Genomic DNA, 18,660 nt, shown 5'->3' on the forward strand with positions numbered 1-18,660 from the left:
AATTGCAGAGCCTGTTGACCCACTGAATTGTAAGCTGAAGTGCTGTTGGCCCTCAATGGCACCGCACAGAAGGTCATAAATCACTGCCCTCACCACTGTCAGCCAGTTCAAGGAATGCCGGCCTCATTTTGTCTGCTTTCCATAAAATTAGTTTCATTAATTAAAAGACTCCAGGGGTAGGAAAACATGAACAGAACATATACAGCATTACTTCTGGCCTGTCCGTTACCCTGTTGTGACGAAGGCACCGTTTTAACAGGTCACTAGCCATATCGTATTTTGAAGACTGAATGAAAATGTCGGCGAGGAGAAGCCAACTTTTTTCAAACTCTTCTGCGTCAACGGGATTCCAGTTCATCTTTGAAATGCGCTTCAACTGGTTTCTGGCTCGCTGGGTTTGTTTTAAGATCATGTAAGCTGTGGCCATTCCCAAAAGTGCTGGGATGTGATCTTTCTGCAAAAAAAGACCAATATGATGCAACTCAGAAGACAGAGAACCCAGTATAAATGTCAGCATTCTCAAAAGGACAGTGCTTGGCACTGACAGCGGCTGGTTATTCTAGGTTAGCACTTGGGCTGGTTGAAAAAAATAATAATCGCAACCCCAAAAATGCTTTTCTAAAGCCACAATGTGATTAATTCAATAAAACTTCACACAAGCGGCTATCTTGCATGAAAGAAAAACAGTGGCAGTAAGAAACTTGCAAACTTGGGGGGGGGGTGGAGAGATTCCCAGCATTCCTTACTAATGTTTATTATTCTGTTAGAAACACCTCTGAAAAGAATCATTTTTTACCTAGTACAACTACACTCTGAAAAATGATATTTAATATTGTCAGTTTGCATTTCTTAGTGCAGAAAGTATTGATCTCGTGTGTAAAGATTCTTTTCCATTTGGATTAATACAGGAGGCTACTAGAGGCTTCTCTGTGTGAGAGAAGAAGAGGCAGAAGGGTTAATGATTGTTTGGGTTATAACTTCTGGGAAGCTGCTTTGAAATAGTTCTCTTATCTCTTCCAATTAAGGTCATGCTGACTATAAATATAGGCCAGAAGAACCCTGAGTTTTACTTTTCTCTTTCTATCTCTCTCCCTTCTGGTGTGGTGTTTCTGTTTCTGTATAGTGTTCAGGTTCAGTCTTATTATGAGTTAGGTTTGTAAGTGCTGCAAGTCCTGATTGTATTGGATTTGATAACCATTACACTACATTTGCCTTCAGCAGAAGTAAAGCTCTGCGGAATGAAGTACTATTGCCTCTGGTCTATTTTTTGGAACTCTGCTGAACTCTGCAACATGTTTAAGGTTTTCCTACACATGTATGACACACGTATGACAAATATAATCTACTATTAAAGCAATGGGCAGTGCATGGAATACATTTATTTGTAGGTATGAGGTTCCTACATGTGTATAATACACCTGTGTTCAACTGAACAGACACTATAAACAACCCACCTCATCAACCACAATTTCTGTAAAGGCATTTAGCGCTCGCTCAACATTTGATTTTTGTTTGGTTGCCACAAGGCAGTAATTTTCCATGATGCGGAGCTGCACATGGCCTTGAGCTGTCTGGGGCTTCAGTTCTTTTAAGAGCTTCTCTGCTGTTCTCACAGCCAGCTGCACAGACTCTTGCTTCTCTGTTGAGCTACTTCATACATACATGCATAAAAGAAACAGCATCAGTTCTTGTGTATCAGAAACTCTGCTTTCCATTACTCAATCGGGATTTTGAAAATAGCTAGAATGAGCCCTAGAAAGCCGGCTGACAATATCACGCAAGTTTAGCCTTTAGGAGCCTTTAATTATATATCTGTCATCAACTTTTATCCATGATGCATTTTTATAGAAATCAGTAAAAAATAAAATAAAATCTGGTTCCCATCATTTCCCCGCTTGAATTCAACCCGTCACTCACTGCTGGCACCCAAAAATAATTTGTAGAGACTCTTCCATGTGCCAGCCAAGACACACCAAAACTAAACACTGCACTAAAATACTAGGAGTTCTAAAAATCTCATTGCCACTCACTTTGCGTCACCGTCCAGGTGTTCAAACACTTCACCTCCCACTGTTTCATTGTCAGGGTTCAAGCAGATTTCAATCATATTATAAACAGCGTTTTGTCCCCAGTCATTGTCTTTCCTCGCTTTGTTAAAATGCCGAAGCGCATCATTTGGTTCGCCTGTGTACCTAAACAGGGAATCACACTTGCATGAATTGAAACACAAGGAAACTGGGAAAATGATGCTGGCAGGCAGCTGTATTTGGAAAGGAAGAGTCCAAGGAGAAAGAAACGAGGGAGCAGAGAGCCAAGGAGTTGCAAAGCAGGAGTAGAGAAGTGGATCTGGCTGGTGGGCAGGATCCAAAACTCCCGTGCCCCAAGAGCCACCACCTGTCAACCACTTGTCATCACATGACACCAAGTGACTCAATTTCAAAAGGAAGAATTTTCAAGCTGTAATTTGTTTTTTGACTTTGGCACATTTACAGGGCCATAGGGAAAAGGCGGCAAATTCAAAAGACCCTGAATAGGACCAGCAGCAGAAAAAGGAGAACTGGGATTACCCTCTAAGTGCACTCTTGAATCTTCCATTTAAGTTTGACCCCACAAGTTTACCTGTCCTGTGTGTGACATCATAAGATGTCAGCAGATAGATAGGTGGGACTTTGTTTGGGCCAAACTATCATTAATCCTGCAGAGTGGAAATTCTCCCATCACTGTTGTAAAGGTAGGAAGGACAAAGAAAACAAGTAAACTGAAAGAACCAGACATTAACACTATTTGAATTTGCTTGGCTGGCGTGTCATGAAAGCAAAAGAAACCAACCCTTTCTCACTGACACTATACTAGTGATTTTCTAGCCACACCTACCAAAGATACAATCCTTTGCAATAGTGAAAACCTGGGTCCAGTTTTGTCCTGGGGGAATGTTTCTCAGCCATGGCAATAAATCTTGGAACTTCTTCTAGCTTTCCAGCTCTTCTTAACAGGTCAATTAAACGTGATAGCGTTGCATAATTATCTGTTAATGTAAGCATTCCGGGCATTACAGAAAGCAAGCACATTGTGAAAATGAAACACAAGAAAGAATCACAAAAATCTAAGAGTGCTAAGTAAAACCAGAACTATGTTTGATAGGCAGAAGGGAGATGTTTCTGTCACACTCTGCAGGCAGCTGACGGAATCCACCCACTCTTCTAGCATGGTGAAAAGGGAGCCTGCATTGCTCTGCCATCAACGTGTAGCTTTAGCATAAAGATTTGTTAAAAGGGAGCCATGAAAAGATCTGATGCTCACCTGGGCTGCGTTCCAAAAGCTGCTGGAAATGAAACACCGCTTGTTCATAGTCTTGTTTCCTGAACATGAGGTCAGCCATCATCTACAAGCACAAAGCAGAGACGCTAAGGAAACAGAAAGCAACACAAAACCTTCTCCGCAGCAATTTTATCCTGCAAAATCAGCCTATACCGAAGTGCGAAACTCAAATGGGCTAGAGGCTAAACTTTTCTTCACACACCAAATGCCCAGGGGCCACACCCACAGCTGTTAAAGAACAAAAATCAACCAGCTTCAATGGTTCCTTGGGATCTGCATTGGGAGCAGTGATTTTTTAAATTTTATTTTGTTCGTAAGTGATCTGGAGTCGGGGTGAGCTGTGGGATGGCCAAGTTTGCTGATGATGCCAAATGGTTCAGGGTAGCAAATACAAAAAAGGGATTGTGAAGAGCACAAAAAGGAACTCCCCAAGTTGGGTGAGCGGGCATTAAGATGGCAAACATGATTCCATGTAATAAGTGACTGTAAAAATTCATGGTATATGCTAATAGGATCTGAACTAGCAGTGGCTGACCAGAAGAGAACTCATGATCATGGCAGGTAGTTCCATAAAAATGTCATTTATGTAGAGAATGGCAGAGTTGCTGTGAACCACATTAAGGCTCCGCAATTGTTTGACAGCCCTTGCTTCTGCTTACCTCTTTCTCTCATAGGTTTCTCTCCATTTTCAGAGGTTAATGGGTGCACCTTTAGTCTGTACCCCTCTGTTTATGGACAGGCAATGAGGCCAAGGAGCAGGGCCATTTCTGTAGTGGCTCCTATGCTCTCAAACACCTGGCCAAGGGAGACTTACCATGGAATCTTTCTATATAAAACTTTAGTTGGCTTGGGAAAAACCATTTGTATCAAAAAGCTTTTGCTTGTTAATGCCTGTCAACTGTCAGCATTTGAGTTTAGCAAATTGCTGGTGTTTTTTGTACTAAATGTTAAAAGTTTTTTTAAAAATAATTTTGTTAGATTCTCTTTTGACATTACAGTGGAAACTTGGTTTTCAAGCATCTCAGAAGTCGAATGTTTCAGCTTTCGAACGCTGAAAACCCGGAGGTAACTGCTTTGGTTTTCGAATATTTTGGAAGTCGAACAGTCTCCCGGAGCGGATTACGTTTGAAAATCGAGGTTCCACTGTAGTTCTTACCATCAGTACATTGCTGTGAGTACATATTTCAATAGAGAGAAGCTGCTCATGCAAGAGAGGTGTCCCTTTATCGTTTTTCTTAAAACCTAAAATAATGTCATTAAATAGTCATCCTACAGAGAGCATGTGTATAACTGACCATGGCAGCTGGCGCATTATCTGGATCACTCTTCAGCAACAGAGCACACTGGCGCTGGCATGCATCCACATCATCGTGTGCAAGGTACAAACGGGCTAGTTCTAGCATCACCTGAGGATTAAAATATAAATAGAAGCTCTTCGCTAATTTCTCATTCTATTTACAACATGCATCCCAACCACCACACCTCTTAAGCAAGGCTGGAGGGGAAAGGGTTCCTCTTGGTGCTCACTGACCTTGTTGTCCGTTTCACAATGAACAAGAGCTTCTTTGTAGAATTTAATTGCTTTCTCATAGTTCCGCTGGGCCGCTGAATGCTTTGCTATCTCTGCACAAATTTCAGCTGCTAGTTGCTTCTGTACAGGAACCGCGTCCAGCTGCTCTATCTGAATCCGCTTCAATACTCTGGCCTGCAATTCCTGAGCCTGGTGGAAAAGCAAAAGAGGCTTCCAATAGGAAATAATAATATCGGATGAAGTTTTTTTTTTTGGGGGGGGGGTGGATTTGGAGCAAGTTGTGCATTTTAAAAAGGACCAATTCTCTAAATCAGTATTGTATGTGTCCTTGTCTTGATATGTGCAACATAAGAGTCGCAGAATTGTAGAGTTGGAAGGGACCACAAATGTCATCTAGTCCAACCCCCCTGCAATGCAGGAATCTTTTGCCCAACGTGGGGCTCGAACCCACAACCCTGAGATCAGGAGTCTCATGCTCCACCAACTGAGCTCAGAGGCCACGTTAACTCTTGCGCTTGACTGGTGGGAGCAAACAGCTGGTCCTTTGTTGCCTGACATACCTTAACAAATTGAACAGTCAAAGGTCTGTAAGTGGAAGGAAGTGACTTTTGTAAGGGGTGGCAGGAGTTGTTTTAATGTCACTAATGTAAAATAGAGAGGGGAAAGTTGAAGTCACCAAACACATGCAATAGGGGAATAATTCATTATCACCATTAAAATGTTTTTTGTTCTGCTGGTACTACTCATTGGGTGACCTTGGGCCAGCCACTGCATCTACATCTAACTTTCCTTACAGGGTTGTTTGTGAGGTTTAAATGAAGAGGAGCAGACCATGTGCATCATCTTATTCCTTGGAGAGAAGGTACGATACAAATGCAATAAAGAAGTACAGTGGTACCTCAGGTTAAGTACTTAATTCGTTCCAGAGGTCCGTACTTAACCTGAAACTGTTCTTAACCTGAAGACCACTTTAGCTAATGGGGCCTCCTGCTACCGCCGCGTCGCTGGAGCACAATTTCTGTTCTCATCCTGAAGCAAAGTTCCTAACCTGAAGCACTATTTCTGGGTAAGCGGAGTCTGTAACCTGAAGCGTATGTAACCTGAAGCGTATGTAACCCGAGGTACCACTGTAATAATAATATCAGACCTGGACCATTTTAAGCTTGATCTCCTCTATCGCTACCAGGTAACCAAGTATCTCTCTTCTGCTACCAAAGGCCTAACACGCCAATATTTAATATTTCTTTACCTGTTGTAAGGAAACAACAGCATCGTCCGTCCTGTCCATTTTGCTGTACACCTTTGCCAGAAGAACATGGTAACGCGTATCTTCCATCAGAGAGGACAAATCATTTACTGCAGAAACATAGAGATATATTTGATACAAAGTTTTGACAAATAGTGATCTCTTTATTTCTTAAAAAAATATAAAGCAAATAAGATGTACGTACCAGACTCATGATCCAAAACTTGCCGAAGGACTTTTACTGCTTTTTCATACTGGTTCAATTTCAGCAATAGCTCTGCCAGGTCGTAAGAAAGGAAATTCTGCTGCCCAGTTTTCAGAGCAGCTTCATAATAATTGATTGCCTAAAATAATAAATGAACAAACAAATAATCTGAAAGATCCTGTTTGACATTTCTGAAGGAGCTGCAGGTGTCAGAAAGGAGAAGATTCCCTGACACTCAAATGGAAAATTACGCTTGCCATTTGAATATCTTAGCTGCCTTCAGACTATCTTAGCTAGTAAATCAATACTTTGCACAGATTAATAGCTAAATATAAAACTAAAGGCAAATTTCTTTTTGATATGTCCGTATTTTGTTCCGGTCACAGCTCAATAATTCTTTATATGGATTATACATATGTTTAAAAAATCATACACAAACCTGAAAATAAAATATCGCAGAAGGAACCTGCAACAAGATATGATGTGCTTTGAATTAGGTCAATGAACATTCTTAATCTAAGGGTTAAGAGTTTGCTGCACTGTCAGCCCCAGACCTCAGACCATGCGCATGTGTGCCTGACAATGCATCCCCCAATCCCAATTTCTCTCACCGCAAGGATCTTTTAAGCTGTAAGGAGTCTGTTTCTTAGCAACTTTAATAGCCTTTGGGTGACGGCTAATTTTGATTATATGAAGCACTTTTCTCTCTGATCCTGTGACCACCCCCAAAGCCCACAGTGCCCTTCACAGGCCAACAGTTTAAATTCTGCATGGAAAATGAAACTGGGAATGGGAGCGGCAACACTGGAAAGATAAGGCATTGTCCTCCATCATGCATTGACAGCTCTCTCCATTCACAAACAAGCCAAATACCATAGGCACACAGTAACACTTGGACACTTACGGGGGCATTTGGGCGTCGTGTACTCCATATGTGGAAATTTTTTATTTTCTTTTTCAGACAGATTTCCAGTGCATCAGAGAGGAGTCTTCTCCTTCCTTTCTCCCTCCTTCCTTTAACCCCCTCAAGTTGTTTGTTACTGTTGTTTGTTTTCATACAAACAATATTAACCTAAAAATTATTATTTTTTAAACCTGCATTTCGCTTTGACCCACAAAAACCACCCTCTTCTGGCTAGCTGGCGTCGTTTCACTTTTGTACTGGTCAGCTGCTGCTACTAAAAACTTGGGGAAGGAAGAGCTGGATGGAGGAAAGAGAGAGCTAGAAACTTCAGAGCAGAATATTTTAACATTCTTCATGCTGCTAATTATTTTTGTGTGTGCACATCGACATCCACAATCCTGGGCTCTTCTGGAGGGCAGGTTAAGTATTTCTGGAAATGTTACAGAAATGATTGTATCGGGATGCATGCAAGCCAGTCTTCACATACCTTTGTATACTTATGAGTCTTGACCAAGGCATTCCCAATTTTGCGAGCCAATGCTCCATCCTTTAGATTCAACTTCAAAGCCTGTTCATATATCACAATGGCTTCTTCAGGCTAGGGTATAGAAAAATAACAGTAAGGTCATGAGAAGCCCAAGCATGAATGATTCCAAGGCCTATTTATCTATACCTACCGTATTTTTCGCCCTACAGGACGCACTTTCCCCCCTCCAAAAATGAAGGGGAAATGTGTGTGTGTCCTATGGGGTGAATACAGGCTTTCACTGAAGCCTGGAGAGTGAGAGGCTCTCGCTCTCCAGGCTTCAAGGAAGCTCTGCGCAACCCTCCGGAGCCCGGTGCCAAGCTGCGCTGGCCTCCAGACGGTCACGCAGAGCTGCCTGTGCTTCCGGGCTCTGCACAGCTCTGCGCGACCCTCCGGAGCCCGGCGCCAAGCCACGCCGGGCTCCGGAGGATTGCGCATAGCTGCCTGCATTCTGAAGCTCGGGCGCTCTTCAGCGCGCCTGGGCTTCGCACAGCTCTAGAGAGACTGGCGCGGCTCCCTAGGCTTGCGGATAGCAGGCTGTTCTGGGGGCTGGGGTCGGGGGAAGCTCGGGCTTCCCCCGTGCCAGCCCCGTGCCTGGGGGGGAAATAATTTTTTTTCTTTATCCCCCCCCCCAAAAAAAAAACAACTAGGTGCGTCCTATAGGGCGGTGCGTCCTATGGGGCGAAAAATATGGTATATCTATATCTAGTATATCAATAGAGATACAACAAAACAAAACCAAATAATATTAATCAGAAGACAAGATTGCAGTGGGGAGTCTTGGGATAAGGCAAGGGCACAGAGCCAAGTGGGGAAACAAAACTCTGAAGAGCCTCATGGTGATCCCATTTGGTACATTCTCTTTCCATTTTCCCTCTTGAGGGGCAGGCAGCCTTGTAAATAAATCCATGAAAGTTACTATCCTGCAAGGAGGAAGTAACAGACAAAAAACTGCATTTCTGTGTTGGACGCAGAGGAGAGGGGCTTCCCTCTAGTAACTTGCTTGGTTTTGTCAACTGCATGCAATTCCTGGTTACATATGTCTACCAATGTCAGCATGCGACAGCAGCCACACTCCAGGAAGCAGCTTCAGCTGGCTAGCTAAACCAGGTGAGAGTAGTCAATGGGTTTCAAACCCTCAGTGAGTTAGGGGCTTCCCCTGCATACAAAGACAGGCTCCAACAGATTGAGCGGATGAGAACAAGTATGGGTCCAATGGTCAAGAAGGCAGTTTCCACACATGCTCTACAGCAGTCATAGGCAAACTCGGCCCTCCACATGTTTTGGGACTACAACTCCCATCATCCCTAGCTAACTGGACCAGTGGTCAGGGATGATGGGAGCTGTAGTCCCAAAACATCTGGAGGGCCAAGTTTGCCTATGCCTACTCTATAGGGAAGTGAGGGGCAGATGGGGCTCGTCAACTTGGAAAGGTAGCCCATCAAGGAGAAGGAAAACTTTGATCCTAAACTTCCACACCTTGCTGGTAAGAAAGGCTTCGGGAGTAAACCCAGAGGAAAAATCCGTACCCACTGCCTTGCAGGACATCTTCAGGAGAAGAAAGGCTAAGGAGTAACCCTACACAAATCCAAAATGGAGTCCCTAAGACTGTTGGATGGTGCCTTGTATGCCTCTTTCTAGCAAGCTGGTGCCAAAGTATTGTTTTGATTTTCTTTGGACCACATTGGCAAGGCTGAGGGGGGGGGGGGGTCTTGTCATCTGGGCAGCCCAGGACCTCCATACACACTGCCCAGGCTTGCGCCCCGGAGGAGTCACTTCATTGCTGCTAACACAGCAGTTTGACTTCACCTCCAGATGGGGCACTCCATTGTCTCTCATGACAAATGGATGCCAAAGACAACAACAAAATGTCTACAAGGCTGGGGTCAGGGCTTGTGTAAGCCAGTACTTTTCACAACAGAGGTGCTCCTTCCCGAACTGAAACCTTCTAACCATAACCCCTAAAGCTACAAATGCTTATACCTCCTGGATATTCATATATGCATCACCAAGGAGAAGAAAGGTGTGAGAACTTGGAAGTTTCTCCACCAGGTCTCTGAAAATAAGAAGAAAGAAAATAAATCATGTCAATAGTTGAATCTGTTTGCTACTAGTGCAGTAAGCCAACTTTCAATGGCCAGGTATTTTTTTTCCTTTTTTGTTTAATAGACTGGTGGCAAATGTTTGCTTCCTTTGTCTTCAGACGTTTCGATTTAACAAGGACAGCGGAGGTGTTCCAGAGAAAGCAAATTAAGACGAACTGTTATCCTGGAAATCTTAGTTTTAAGGAAGACAGCGAAATCTGCTATCTGACGTGCTTTCTTGTTGATACCAGTGCTGTAACAGTTGTGCCATAGAACACATAGCTAACTAAAGAATGATTCAGAAGAGCATCTTCATTCAAACAAAGGACTCCAAGAGAACAACTGGGATAATCATAACATCTGGAAAATTGAGTCTAGCATACTTACTGTAAGACTTTAAAAAAATTGAGGCAAGGGGTAGAAGCGGACACACTTTGGTTGGAAGAAGCAGATATCTGTGGGCTCTGAATACCTTCCCTAGGCACCGTAAGTACTAAAAAGGCACAATATTTTATTGACAACATTTTCCAAAGAAGCAAAACCGTACCATTCCAAAAGCAAATGGACACATCCTTGTTGCAGGGGGTTACAGGCTGAAACACAGTTGCCCTGTGACAGCTTCAACTATAGAGTAGGGATGGGGAACCTGTGGCCCTTGGGATGCTTTTGAGCTCCAGCTCCCATCAGCCCCAGTGCCACGGATGATGGGAGTTGTAGTCCAAACATACATAGAGAAGGGCACAGGCTGCTCACCTCTGCTGTAGAGAGAGCAAAACTGCTGGCATACAGGTGTATGTTTCTGATCAATGCTGCGGTAACTCAGAGCTGTTTTCCCGACGTGTATTTTTGTTTTAAAGAATATTTCAAAATGAATGGCTTTTTTGTACATCAATGTACATCTACGCACAGTACTTTTCAGTGAAGTGGTTTATTTCTTCAGGAAGAAACAGGCACCAAATGAACCTGGGACATAGTATTATTATTATTTTGGCAAACTAAGCTCTTACCTGTAACAGCTTGCGTATAGCTTCCTATCCTTCCTGTGCTCCAGATAGATCTCTGCCATTTTCTCTTTGACTTGAACAAAGTAAGTCTGCTCTGGGGTTATATTCCTGAGCATCGTCAAAGCCGCTTCCACGTCGCCTTGCGCAAGGGCTAGGTCTGCATTAGCAATCATAACTCTCAGCTCTTCCGGGGTGCCAGAAAATTCGTTGATAGCATCTTGGAGGACTTTAATGGCTTCGTGCTTCAAAAGAGACCATCGTTCTTGTTAAATCTCTGCCTAAATTGCCCCTGCAAAAACTGTGGCTTTCAAACTTTGTACTTTCACAGAGACCATTCCACATCAAGGCATTTGCCCAGGAACCCCTGTGCGCTGGGAAAGCGGCCATTGTGGCAGCATCCTCCCCTCGCACCCCAGTGGCACACAATGGTTTACACAGAGCACCACTAGACTTACTGGACCTCACCATTGCCTTGTGTGAATTAAGTCGGTACCCTAAAAAAGTACTTCCCTTGCAGGAAAGGGCAGTGGCAGTGAGCAAGCTCCAAAGAGATGGGGAACCCTCCAGAATAGGCGTGGGAAGCAGCATGTACAGAGGTACGGAGGAAATCTGAAAAAACATTTCCCCCTCTCCTTCCACAAATGGATGCAACCCATCATCTGTCACTGCCAGCAGGATGATCGCAAGCACTCTCTAAAAACTGTACTTCTGCTAACAGGTACCCAAAATTTGCAGACCACATCAAAGGATATGTACCAGTTTTACGTATGAAACAGAATCTCGTCATACCTGTTCGCCATTCAACCGATGAGCATCTACTAGTTCCAGATAGACGGACACACGATCGCTCCCGTCAATTTCAATCCTCTTTGTTTTTGACTTTGAGGAAGGTGCGGCGGCTCTCATTCCAGGCAAGTTCATTGCCATCTGCAGAGTTTTAACAGCTTCTGCTATTTCCCCCATCTTTATTTGGGCTCGAGCTTTTATTAAGTGGTACACAGGATGCTCTCTGACCTAATGAAGAGTACATAATCAGCATCTATGTCCCATACAGTCTTCCAAGAAGAAAAGAAAAAACCCTAACCATCTAGTATGTTAAATCATACTTATATTAGTGGGATAATTATGTACCGTATTTTTCGCCCCATAGGACGCACTTTTCCCCCTCCAAAAATGAAGGGGAAATGTGTGTGCATCCTATGGGGCGAATGCAGGCTTTTGCTGAAGCCTGGAGAGCGAGAGGGGTCGGTACGCACCAGGTCGCTCTCCAGGCTTCGCGCAGATCTCCGGGCTCCCACGGCTTGCGAAGAGTTGCCTGCATGCCGAAGCCTTGGCGCGCTGAGCTCAGCACGCCCAGACTTTGCGCAGCTCTCCGCAAGGCCTGTTCTGGGCGCTGTTCTGAGTTGCCTGTTCTGGGCGCTGGGGTCGGGGGAAGCTTGGGCTTCCCTCGCCCCAGCCCCGCGCCTGGGGGAAAAATAATTTCCCCCCCTTTATTTCCCCCCAAAAAAACTAGGTGCACCTTATGGGACGGTGCGTCCTATAGGGCGAAAAATACGGTACATTGTTTTGAGTGATTTACAAAAGTAATCTAGAATTACTAAGCTTTAATACAGGACAACAGGAGTGGCTCTCTCCTGCTTTTAAAGCAACTACGTCCTACTCAGGCTGATCCTACCTCCATTTGCTCAAGAGTGGCCCATAACATTCAAAATATCTCAAAATCCTATTCCCCCCCTTCTTTTACTTATATCCCACCTTTCCTTCAGGGAGCTGAGGATACGGGGAGATCCTAGAGACATTGATCCAATGAAAACCTGCTTAGCTTTCAGCAAGGTTGCTATTTATGTGTGCACTGAGATCACAACCGGGAACTACTTATTACATCACACTAAAGATGGTGGTGAGCTCCCGTTGCTGTCGCAGCTCCTGCCAACGTAGCAGTTCGAAAGCACGCCAATGCGAATAAATAGCTACCGCTGCGGCAGGAAGGTAAACGGCATTTCCGTGCGCTCTGGTTTCCATCACAGTGTTCTATTGCGCCAGAAGCGGTTTAGTCATGCTGGCCATGTGACCCGGAAAGCTGTCTGTGGACAAACACCAGCTCCCTCGGCCTGAAAGCGAGAGGAGCACCACAACCCCATGGTCGCCTTTGACTGGACTTAACTATCCAGGGGTCCTTTACCTTTTATAAATCATTTATTTATTTTTCCTATTAACTTTTGCCCTATCACCAGCCAGAGGATTGATGACCTCTGACTGCATTCACATGGTAACATTTCGTCTTAAGATGAATGAGCCTATGCACTCCCTCTGCACAAAACGAGCAGACAAACTAGTAAGCCAGTTAGCAGTAGTTTCCTGTTTCACTTAATCCCAACGTTTCCAAAAGGGGTCTAAAGTTAATTCATGGGGCTTGCAAGAATATGAAGATAAAAGGAAAAAGCCTAGCAAATTTATACTGCCAGGGCTTTGGGGCTGCAACCACAGTAGGGTTTCTGTCGTACAGCAGGCAGGAAAAACCCCACGAAGCTGAGTCAACTCCTAAGCCTGAAACCCTGCACTGGCTTTTGATATTGCCGATTTCAACTAAGAGCTCTTTGTTAAATAGCGAAATGCATATGTTTCCTTGTTATGTGACGGATATTGATGTCCTGACAATTTATCCATGGGCAAAAAAAGTAATAATAATACTGGCAGCAAATTAAAATGCCAATCAAGCATGGAAGTAAAATAAAGAGCTTCAGTATGCTGGGCTAGATTTTCCAATCAAGTGTACCTCAAAGTTATAGCTTAGGCAGAGTTCCAGAGACTGAGAACAGAGTTTGAAGTTGTTTTGCAACAAATGCACTTGAGCCATAAGGAGATGGGCATCTGCGTGTGATGGATTCTGTTCTATGCAGTGCTGCAAGATGCTCTGGGATGCTTCAGTGTTACCTAATCAGATGAAGCAAACAAAACAATGAAGGGGAGAAACAAATTCAATATGCTGACAAGCTGCCTTAGGATTGCATTTGCAAGACAGGTTCGTTTCCACTGATTATACCTCCTTCCGTCCCAGCACTATTTATTAAACGGTTACATTTTTAAAAAAATATTCCAACAACTAAAGAAGCAATGAAATCACCTGCTGTAAGAAAGAGAGCACACCAGTCACCAGCTGCAAGTTACATCTCGGCTATTACAGTGCTTTATGAATCACATAGTACAGTTTCAAATTACAAAACATGCTTCAACAATTTCTTCTATTTGCAAGGTTCAAGGTGCGGGTGCCACTGCTTTACACAGTCTAAATAGCACAATATGAGGGAGGTAGCAACAGGCTAGGGAACTGTTTGAGGATGGGGTGGGAACACCAAAACACCCCAATGCAGACCAAGGATACTAACGGATATTGTGGGGTGGAGTGTGTAATCCTTAACAGAGAGCACTCCACGCTGCAGCTTTATTATTTCTTTATTTTTGCAAGTGCTACTGACGTAATATTTGCATTGGTTCAAACTCGAGAGATTTACCTGCCAAATATTTCACCTTTGCGACTAAATAGGCAGCTTGCAGGAGACCAGGGACAGTTTTAACCACAGTTTCAAGGACGGACGCACAAGGCTTGAGAAGCGGGGAAGGAGGTTGTCCTCGACCTGCAGGCTTGAGATAAACAAATGGTACTTTGATATATTACATCGAGAAAGCGGAAGGGTTTTTTTCTTTAAAGAGGGGGGGGGGGAATCCCAATGAAATGTATATCTGAGCTGAGGTAAAAATTCCGAGTGTATTTTCAACAGGCAGTTTTCTAGATCTTTTCCAGAACGAAGCACCTGTGCTTTCTGAGGCAATGCTGACTTACAGCCACACAGGCTGTGTGCTGAGGCAGCTCCATGAATCTACACAGCACTCTGCCTCCGGCATGCTGGCCTGACTCAGGGGGAAGGCCTGCAAGCTCTTGCAGGCCAACAAGAGGGCAGAGGCATAATGAGAGTTGGTTCTGAACGTGGACGTAAACTCCTACTGGAACAAATCTTCAGTTTTCTCTTCCAGGAAGAAAAAAATTGGAGGGGGAGGGAGGGAGGAACCCAACTAGTACAGATATAGTTAGGGGTCGGATTCTACTAATATTTCAAAGTCTTCTCACAGCAAAGCCCCAAACCTACTTTGTCATCCTCACTCAAGCTCAAGAAGAGTCCTTAAAAGATGTGGCAAACCTGTGTCCTTCCAGATGTTATTGGATTTCGACTTCCACCAACCTCAGCCAGCATTGTCAATTGTCATGGGTGATGGGAGTGGGGCCCAACAAACATCTGTAGGGCTACCTAAAGGAATGTCTCCACTCCTGTCGTTCAGCTCAGAGACTGAGGTCCAGCTCTGAGGGCCTTCTGGCAGTTCCCTCTAAGCGAGAATGAAGTTACAGGCGCCCAGGTAGAGGGCCTTCTCAGTAGTGATGCCCGCCCTGTGGAATGCCCTCCCGTCAGATGTCAAAGAAATAAACAACTATTTGACTTTTAGAAGACATCTGATGGCAGCCCTGTATTGAAAGGTTTTTAACGTTTGATGCTTAATTATGTTTTTATATGTATTGGAAGCGTCCAGAGTGGCTGGGGCAACCTGTTCTGATGGGAGGGGGGTATAAATAATAACATTATTACTGTTTCTATTATTATTGCTTCCCCATCCCAGATTTAAAAACAAAACAATCAGCTCTTTAAGCAGATGACCAGGATCAACCAGGATCTTTCACATATTCGCCACATCCACCAATGACACAACGTAGCGCACCTAATTTGTGTCATGACAATGTTCTGGACTTTTTTACAAGGAAAACAAAAATACTTTAGCAGTTACTCCGCTATTAATTATTGCTCAGTCCTTATAATGGACAGTGCTCAGAATCTTGGCGATTCATCCTAATTGTCTTTGCTTCAACCTGAAACCTTCTTTTGAGCACAAAGCATAATAATAAATGGTTGTTGTTTTAGGAGGACAAAAATCCTAGCTACTTACCTGCGTTGGGCAAAAGCTAAGATACTCCTTAATAATCTCTATCAAAAAGTCAGGGTTTAATTTTTCGAAATATTCTACACCAAGAGGTAAGCCTTGCAATGAGGAGAAATGAGTATCAAGCACATCGTTCAATAAAGTAATAACTTCCTCTTGTCTTTTGTTTTTCTTCATAGCCAACACTGCACGCAAGTAAGATAATTCCTACAAAACAAATAGAAAATTACATGGGAAAATCTATAATTAAATCTGTCATGATTCACCTAGCACTGGTCACCACTGGTAACTAGAAATTGCCCTCTGGCACCCAGATGCCCTGATTTGCAGCACATTTCCTGGCATGTATCTAGTTCTTAATAATAATAAAAACCCACTGGACATTCTTCACTCAGTGAACTCTTGTGAATGAACAGGCTTGTAGTTTTGTTCCAGAAACTGCCTGTGTTGCTTAGCAACTAATTGTATCATTCTCTCCCCCCCCCCCCGATAAATTAAGACCTCTAAATTAAGACAGCAGGTTAGCAGATTGTGCTCGATGAGCACAGTCTCTGGTCACTTCCAAACGACCTGTTTCTTGAGCTGATTTCTTAGTACAGTTTGCAGGGAGGCTAGATGACATTGGCTATTTACTGAGCATTCATTAAGATTCATTTGCGAGGAGGAGGAGGAGGAAGAAGAGGAGGAGGTGTCAACTGTCACCAGGTCTCGGGTAGGGGAGTTTGTTGCACAAAAGCAATTTGAACTTGCCACTATGTGACTGATTGCCTCCCCAAATCCGTGACAGTCAGGAAGACACCCTTTGTTTTTGGAAGGGAGTGGTTTTCCATTTATCTTTTCCTTCCCTCAATGCAGCCATTATGTAAGTCGCACGAAGGCTTTGGTATCAAGGACATTAAAAAAAAAAAGTATTATATCCCAGATATTATTTTCCCATAGGCTCAGGGGTATTTCAGTCTGGCTCTTCCATTGCTGAGCTATCGCTCATTGTGCTGCAGTCAGTAAGAAGCCTACTAGTTCTCTGTGGTACAGGGTGGAGCTTAAGTCTATGTCCAAAGATAGCAGGACAAAGGCAGGATTTGGAGGAAGGGTTTGGCCTTTCATTGCGGATATAATGGAGAAAACAAACACCATTCAGTGTACTGCAGGATAAGTGTTTAATGGTTATTGTATTTGCTTAAAAACCAAAAAAAATGTGTATTAAATTTTTTTATTGTTATCATCATCATCTGTTTGGGTAAGCAACAGAGGTCAAAGCAACATGAAGGGGAAACAGGTTAGAAATTACTTTTGTACAGAGTTTGAGGGAAACTGTAGACTGATTACGACGGCCAGTTCTATCAGGCTCCTTCCTTCCTCGAATGTCACCTAGCAGTAGCCATTCAATCAGGCTGCAGCTGAGAGAGATGGGAAGCAGGGTAACTGAAGCAACGTTGGCTCCTCCTCTCTTTTAACTCTCCATCTAACAGCTCTGTAACTAAGAAATAGTGCCAGAGTTAGCTCCCCCACCCCTTTTGTGGCACTCACGTTTTCTAGATTGCAAATCTGAGGGCAGGGACTGTCTCATTACAGATCTTTGTTAGCCACTCTGGAAGTAAAAATGCTTCAAAAATGTATTACCTCGTTTGCACACATTTGGATTCCTTGCCTTGAAACCCAAGAATTGGACATTGCAAGGAGCAGAAAAGCAAGACCGGAGCCCTCTGTCAAGAATTCTCTGCCCACATAAATATTCTAGCCTCCTCAGTGAGGTTAGAATCAAAGCACTTTTGGAAAGGATCGTTCTCTTACTGCTGATTTCCCGATAGACTGTTGGATTTCGTTCAGGAACTCCAACTGCTGCTCTACATCGTCTAGCTTCCCTTCCATTAGCTGGCTCCGGATAATTCCTGTAATGCAAAGTCATCCCATTTCAGCTCTGCCCTACAAAGAGCCTTCAGTGTTTAGAATTCCTTTTTCATTAAACCAGGCTTCAAAGTCTATAGGAACATAAGAGGGGCTCAAAAACGAGGAGAGGCAATAAGCTGATGAGAATGCAAATCACACTAAAAAAGTCAATCACCCAGATTACTTGCAGTGATAAAATTATTCGGGGGGGGGCGGGGAGGAGAGAGGAATCAGCTTTGCATGCTCTTGAAAACTCAAACCTGTTTTTAAGCCATACCAGTTAGTGCGGGAACGCTTGTTTCGTCAAGAGCCATGGCAGTCTTGTACCATTTTAAGGCCTCCTTCGTTTTCCCCTGCAAAATCATCTGGTAGCCAAGTTCTGTAGCGATATCTGCATTGTGGGGGTCTAAGCTGAAAGCTCGTTCCACCAAAGTCTGAGTCTGCTGAAGGATCAGTGGGTTGCGGCCACACTATAATCAAGAACAGTTTCCAACATGAACACTTTAGCAGATTTAAAATCCTCCACTTCACTATTTCCTTTTTAAAGCTTTAGAAACAGTCGCTAAATGTCAAAATAAAAATTTGCAAACATTTGTATGAAAGGGCGGTGGTTTGTTTGGGTGGCATGAAACACCGGTATGAACACAACTTACATAATCACCTGAAGAACGTCCCTTGCATTACTAACTGCAATTGAATGCACAGAGTAAAAACCCAGTTCCTCCGCTCTACTCATGCTGCAGTGCACCACTGAATTCAGAAAAGCGGCCAGTGCACATGATTACACAACTTATGGCAGCTACTTTCCTCCCTCTCTAACCCCTGACAGCTCCCAGCTCAGGGCAAAACACATCAGTTCGTGAATTTGCCATGAGCACAACCTCCACTTATATGCCACCACTCGGCTCAATTTTATTTATTTTTTGCTCAGGGTGAATGAGTCAAGCAATCCATTTGTCACAAGAAGAC

At 43.7% G+C, this 18,660-nt stretch overlaps 1 protein-coding gene and 1 long non-coding RNA gene across 6 annotated transcripts in view; one reads left to right on the top strand and one right to left on the bottom strand.

Moving 5' to 3' along the window:
* Nucleotides 1-1,246, top strand: part of LOC310704314 — a 9,665-nt gene extending 8,419 nt beyond the window's left edge. The window contains exon 3 of the long non-coding RNA XR_014524712.1: nt 260-1,246. This is a non-coding gene — a long non-coding RNA (uncharacterized lncRNA). The remainder of the gene's footprint in view (nt 1-259) is intronic.
* The window catches only part of TTC21B (tetratricopeptide repeat domain 21B), a 31,769-nt gene that overhangs the window by 2,404 nt on the left and 10,705 nt on the right, over nt 1-18,660 (bottom strand). For 3 of the 5 annotated variants that reach the window (XM_083495818.1, XM_083495817.1, XM_083495820.1), the window contains exons 9-26: nt 17,969-18,161; nt 17,596-17,693; nt 15,811-16,011; nt 14,331-14,460; nt 13,595-13,752; nt 11,608-11,832; nt 10,822-11,060; nt 9,714-9,786; nt 7,692-7,802; nt 6,301-6,439; nt 6,099-6,205; nt 4,850-5,038; nt 4,614-4,724; nt 3,301-3,382; nt 2,875-3,025; nt 2,031-2,192; nt 1,455-1,650; nt 230-454 (exon numbers count right to left, since the gene is read on the bottom strand). In XM_083495818.1, coding sequence (XP_083351944.1) covers nt 230-454; nt 1,455-1,650; nt 2,031-2,192; nt 2,875-3,025; nt 3,301-3,382; nt 4,614-4,724; nt 4,850-5,038; nt 6,099-6,205; nt 6,301-6,439; nt 7,692-7,802; nt 9,714-9,786; nt 10,822-11,060; nt 11,608-11,832; nt 13,595-13,752; nt 14,331-14,460; nt 15,811-16,011; nt 17,596-17,693; nt 17,969-18,161 — 2,790 coding nt within the window. The remainder of the gene's footprint in view (nt 1-229; nt 455-1,454; nt 1,651-2,030; nt 2,193-2,874; nt 3,026-3,300; nt 3,383-4,613; nt 4,725-4,849; nt 5,039-6,098; nt 6,206-6,300; nt 6,440-7,691; nt 7,803-9,713; nt 9,787-10,821; nt 11,061-11,607; nt 11,833-13,594; nt 13,753-14,330; nt 14,461-15,810; nt 16,012-17,595; nt 17,694-17,968; nt 18,162-18,660) is intronic. The other 2 variants (XM_083495819.1, XM_083495821.1) reach the window with 1 other exon arrangement.

The sequence above is a fragment of the Podarcis liolepis genome (genome assembly GCF_965112155.1).
Source record: "Podarcis liolepis genome assembly, chromosome: 1".
Classification (NCBI taxonomy): Eukaryota; Metazoa; Chordata; class Lepidosauria; order Squamata; family Lacertidae; genus Podarcis; species Podarcis liolepis.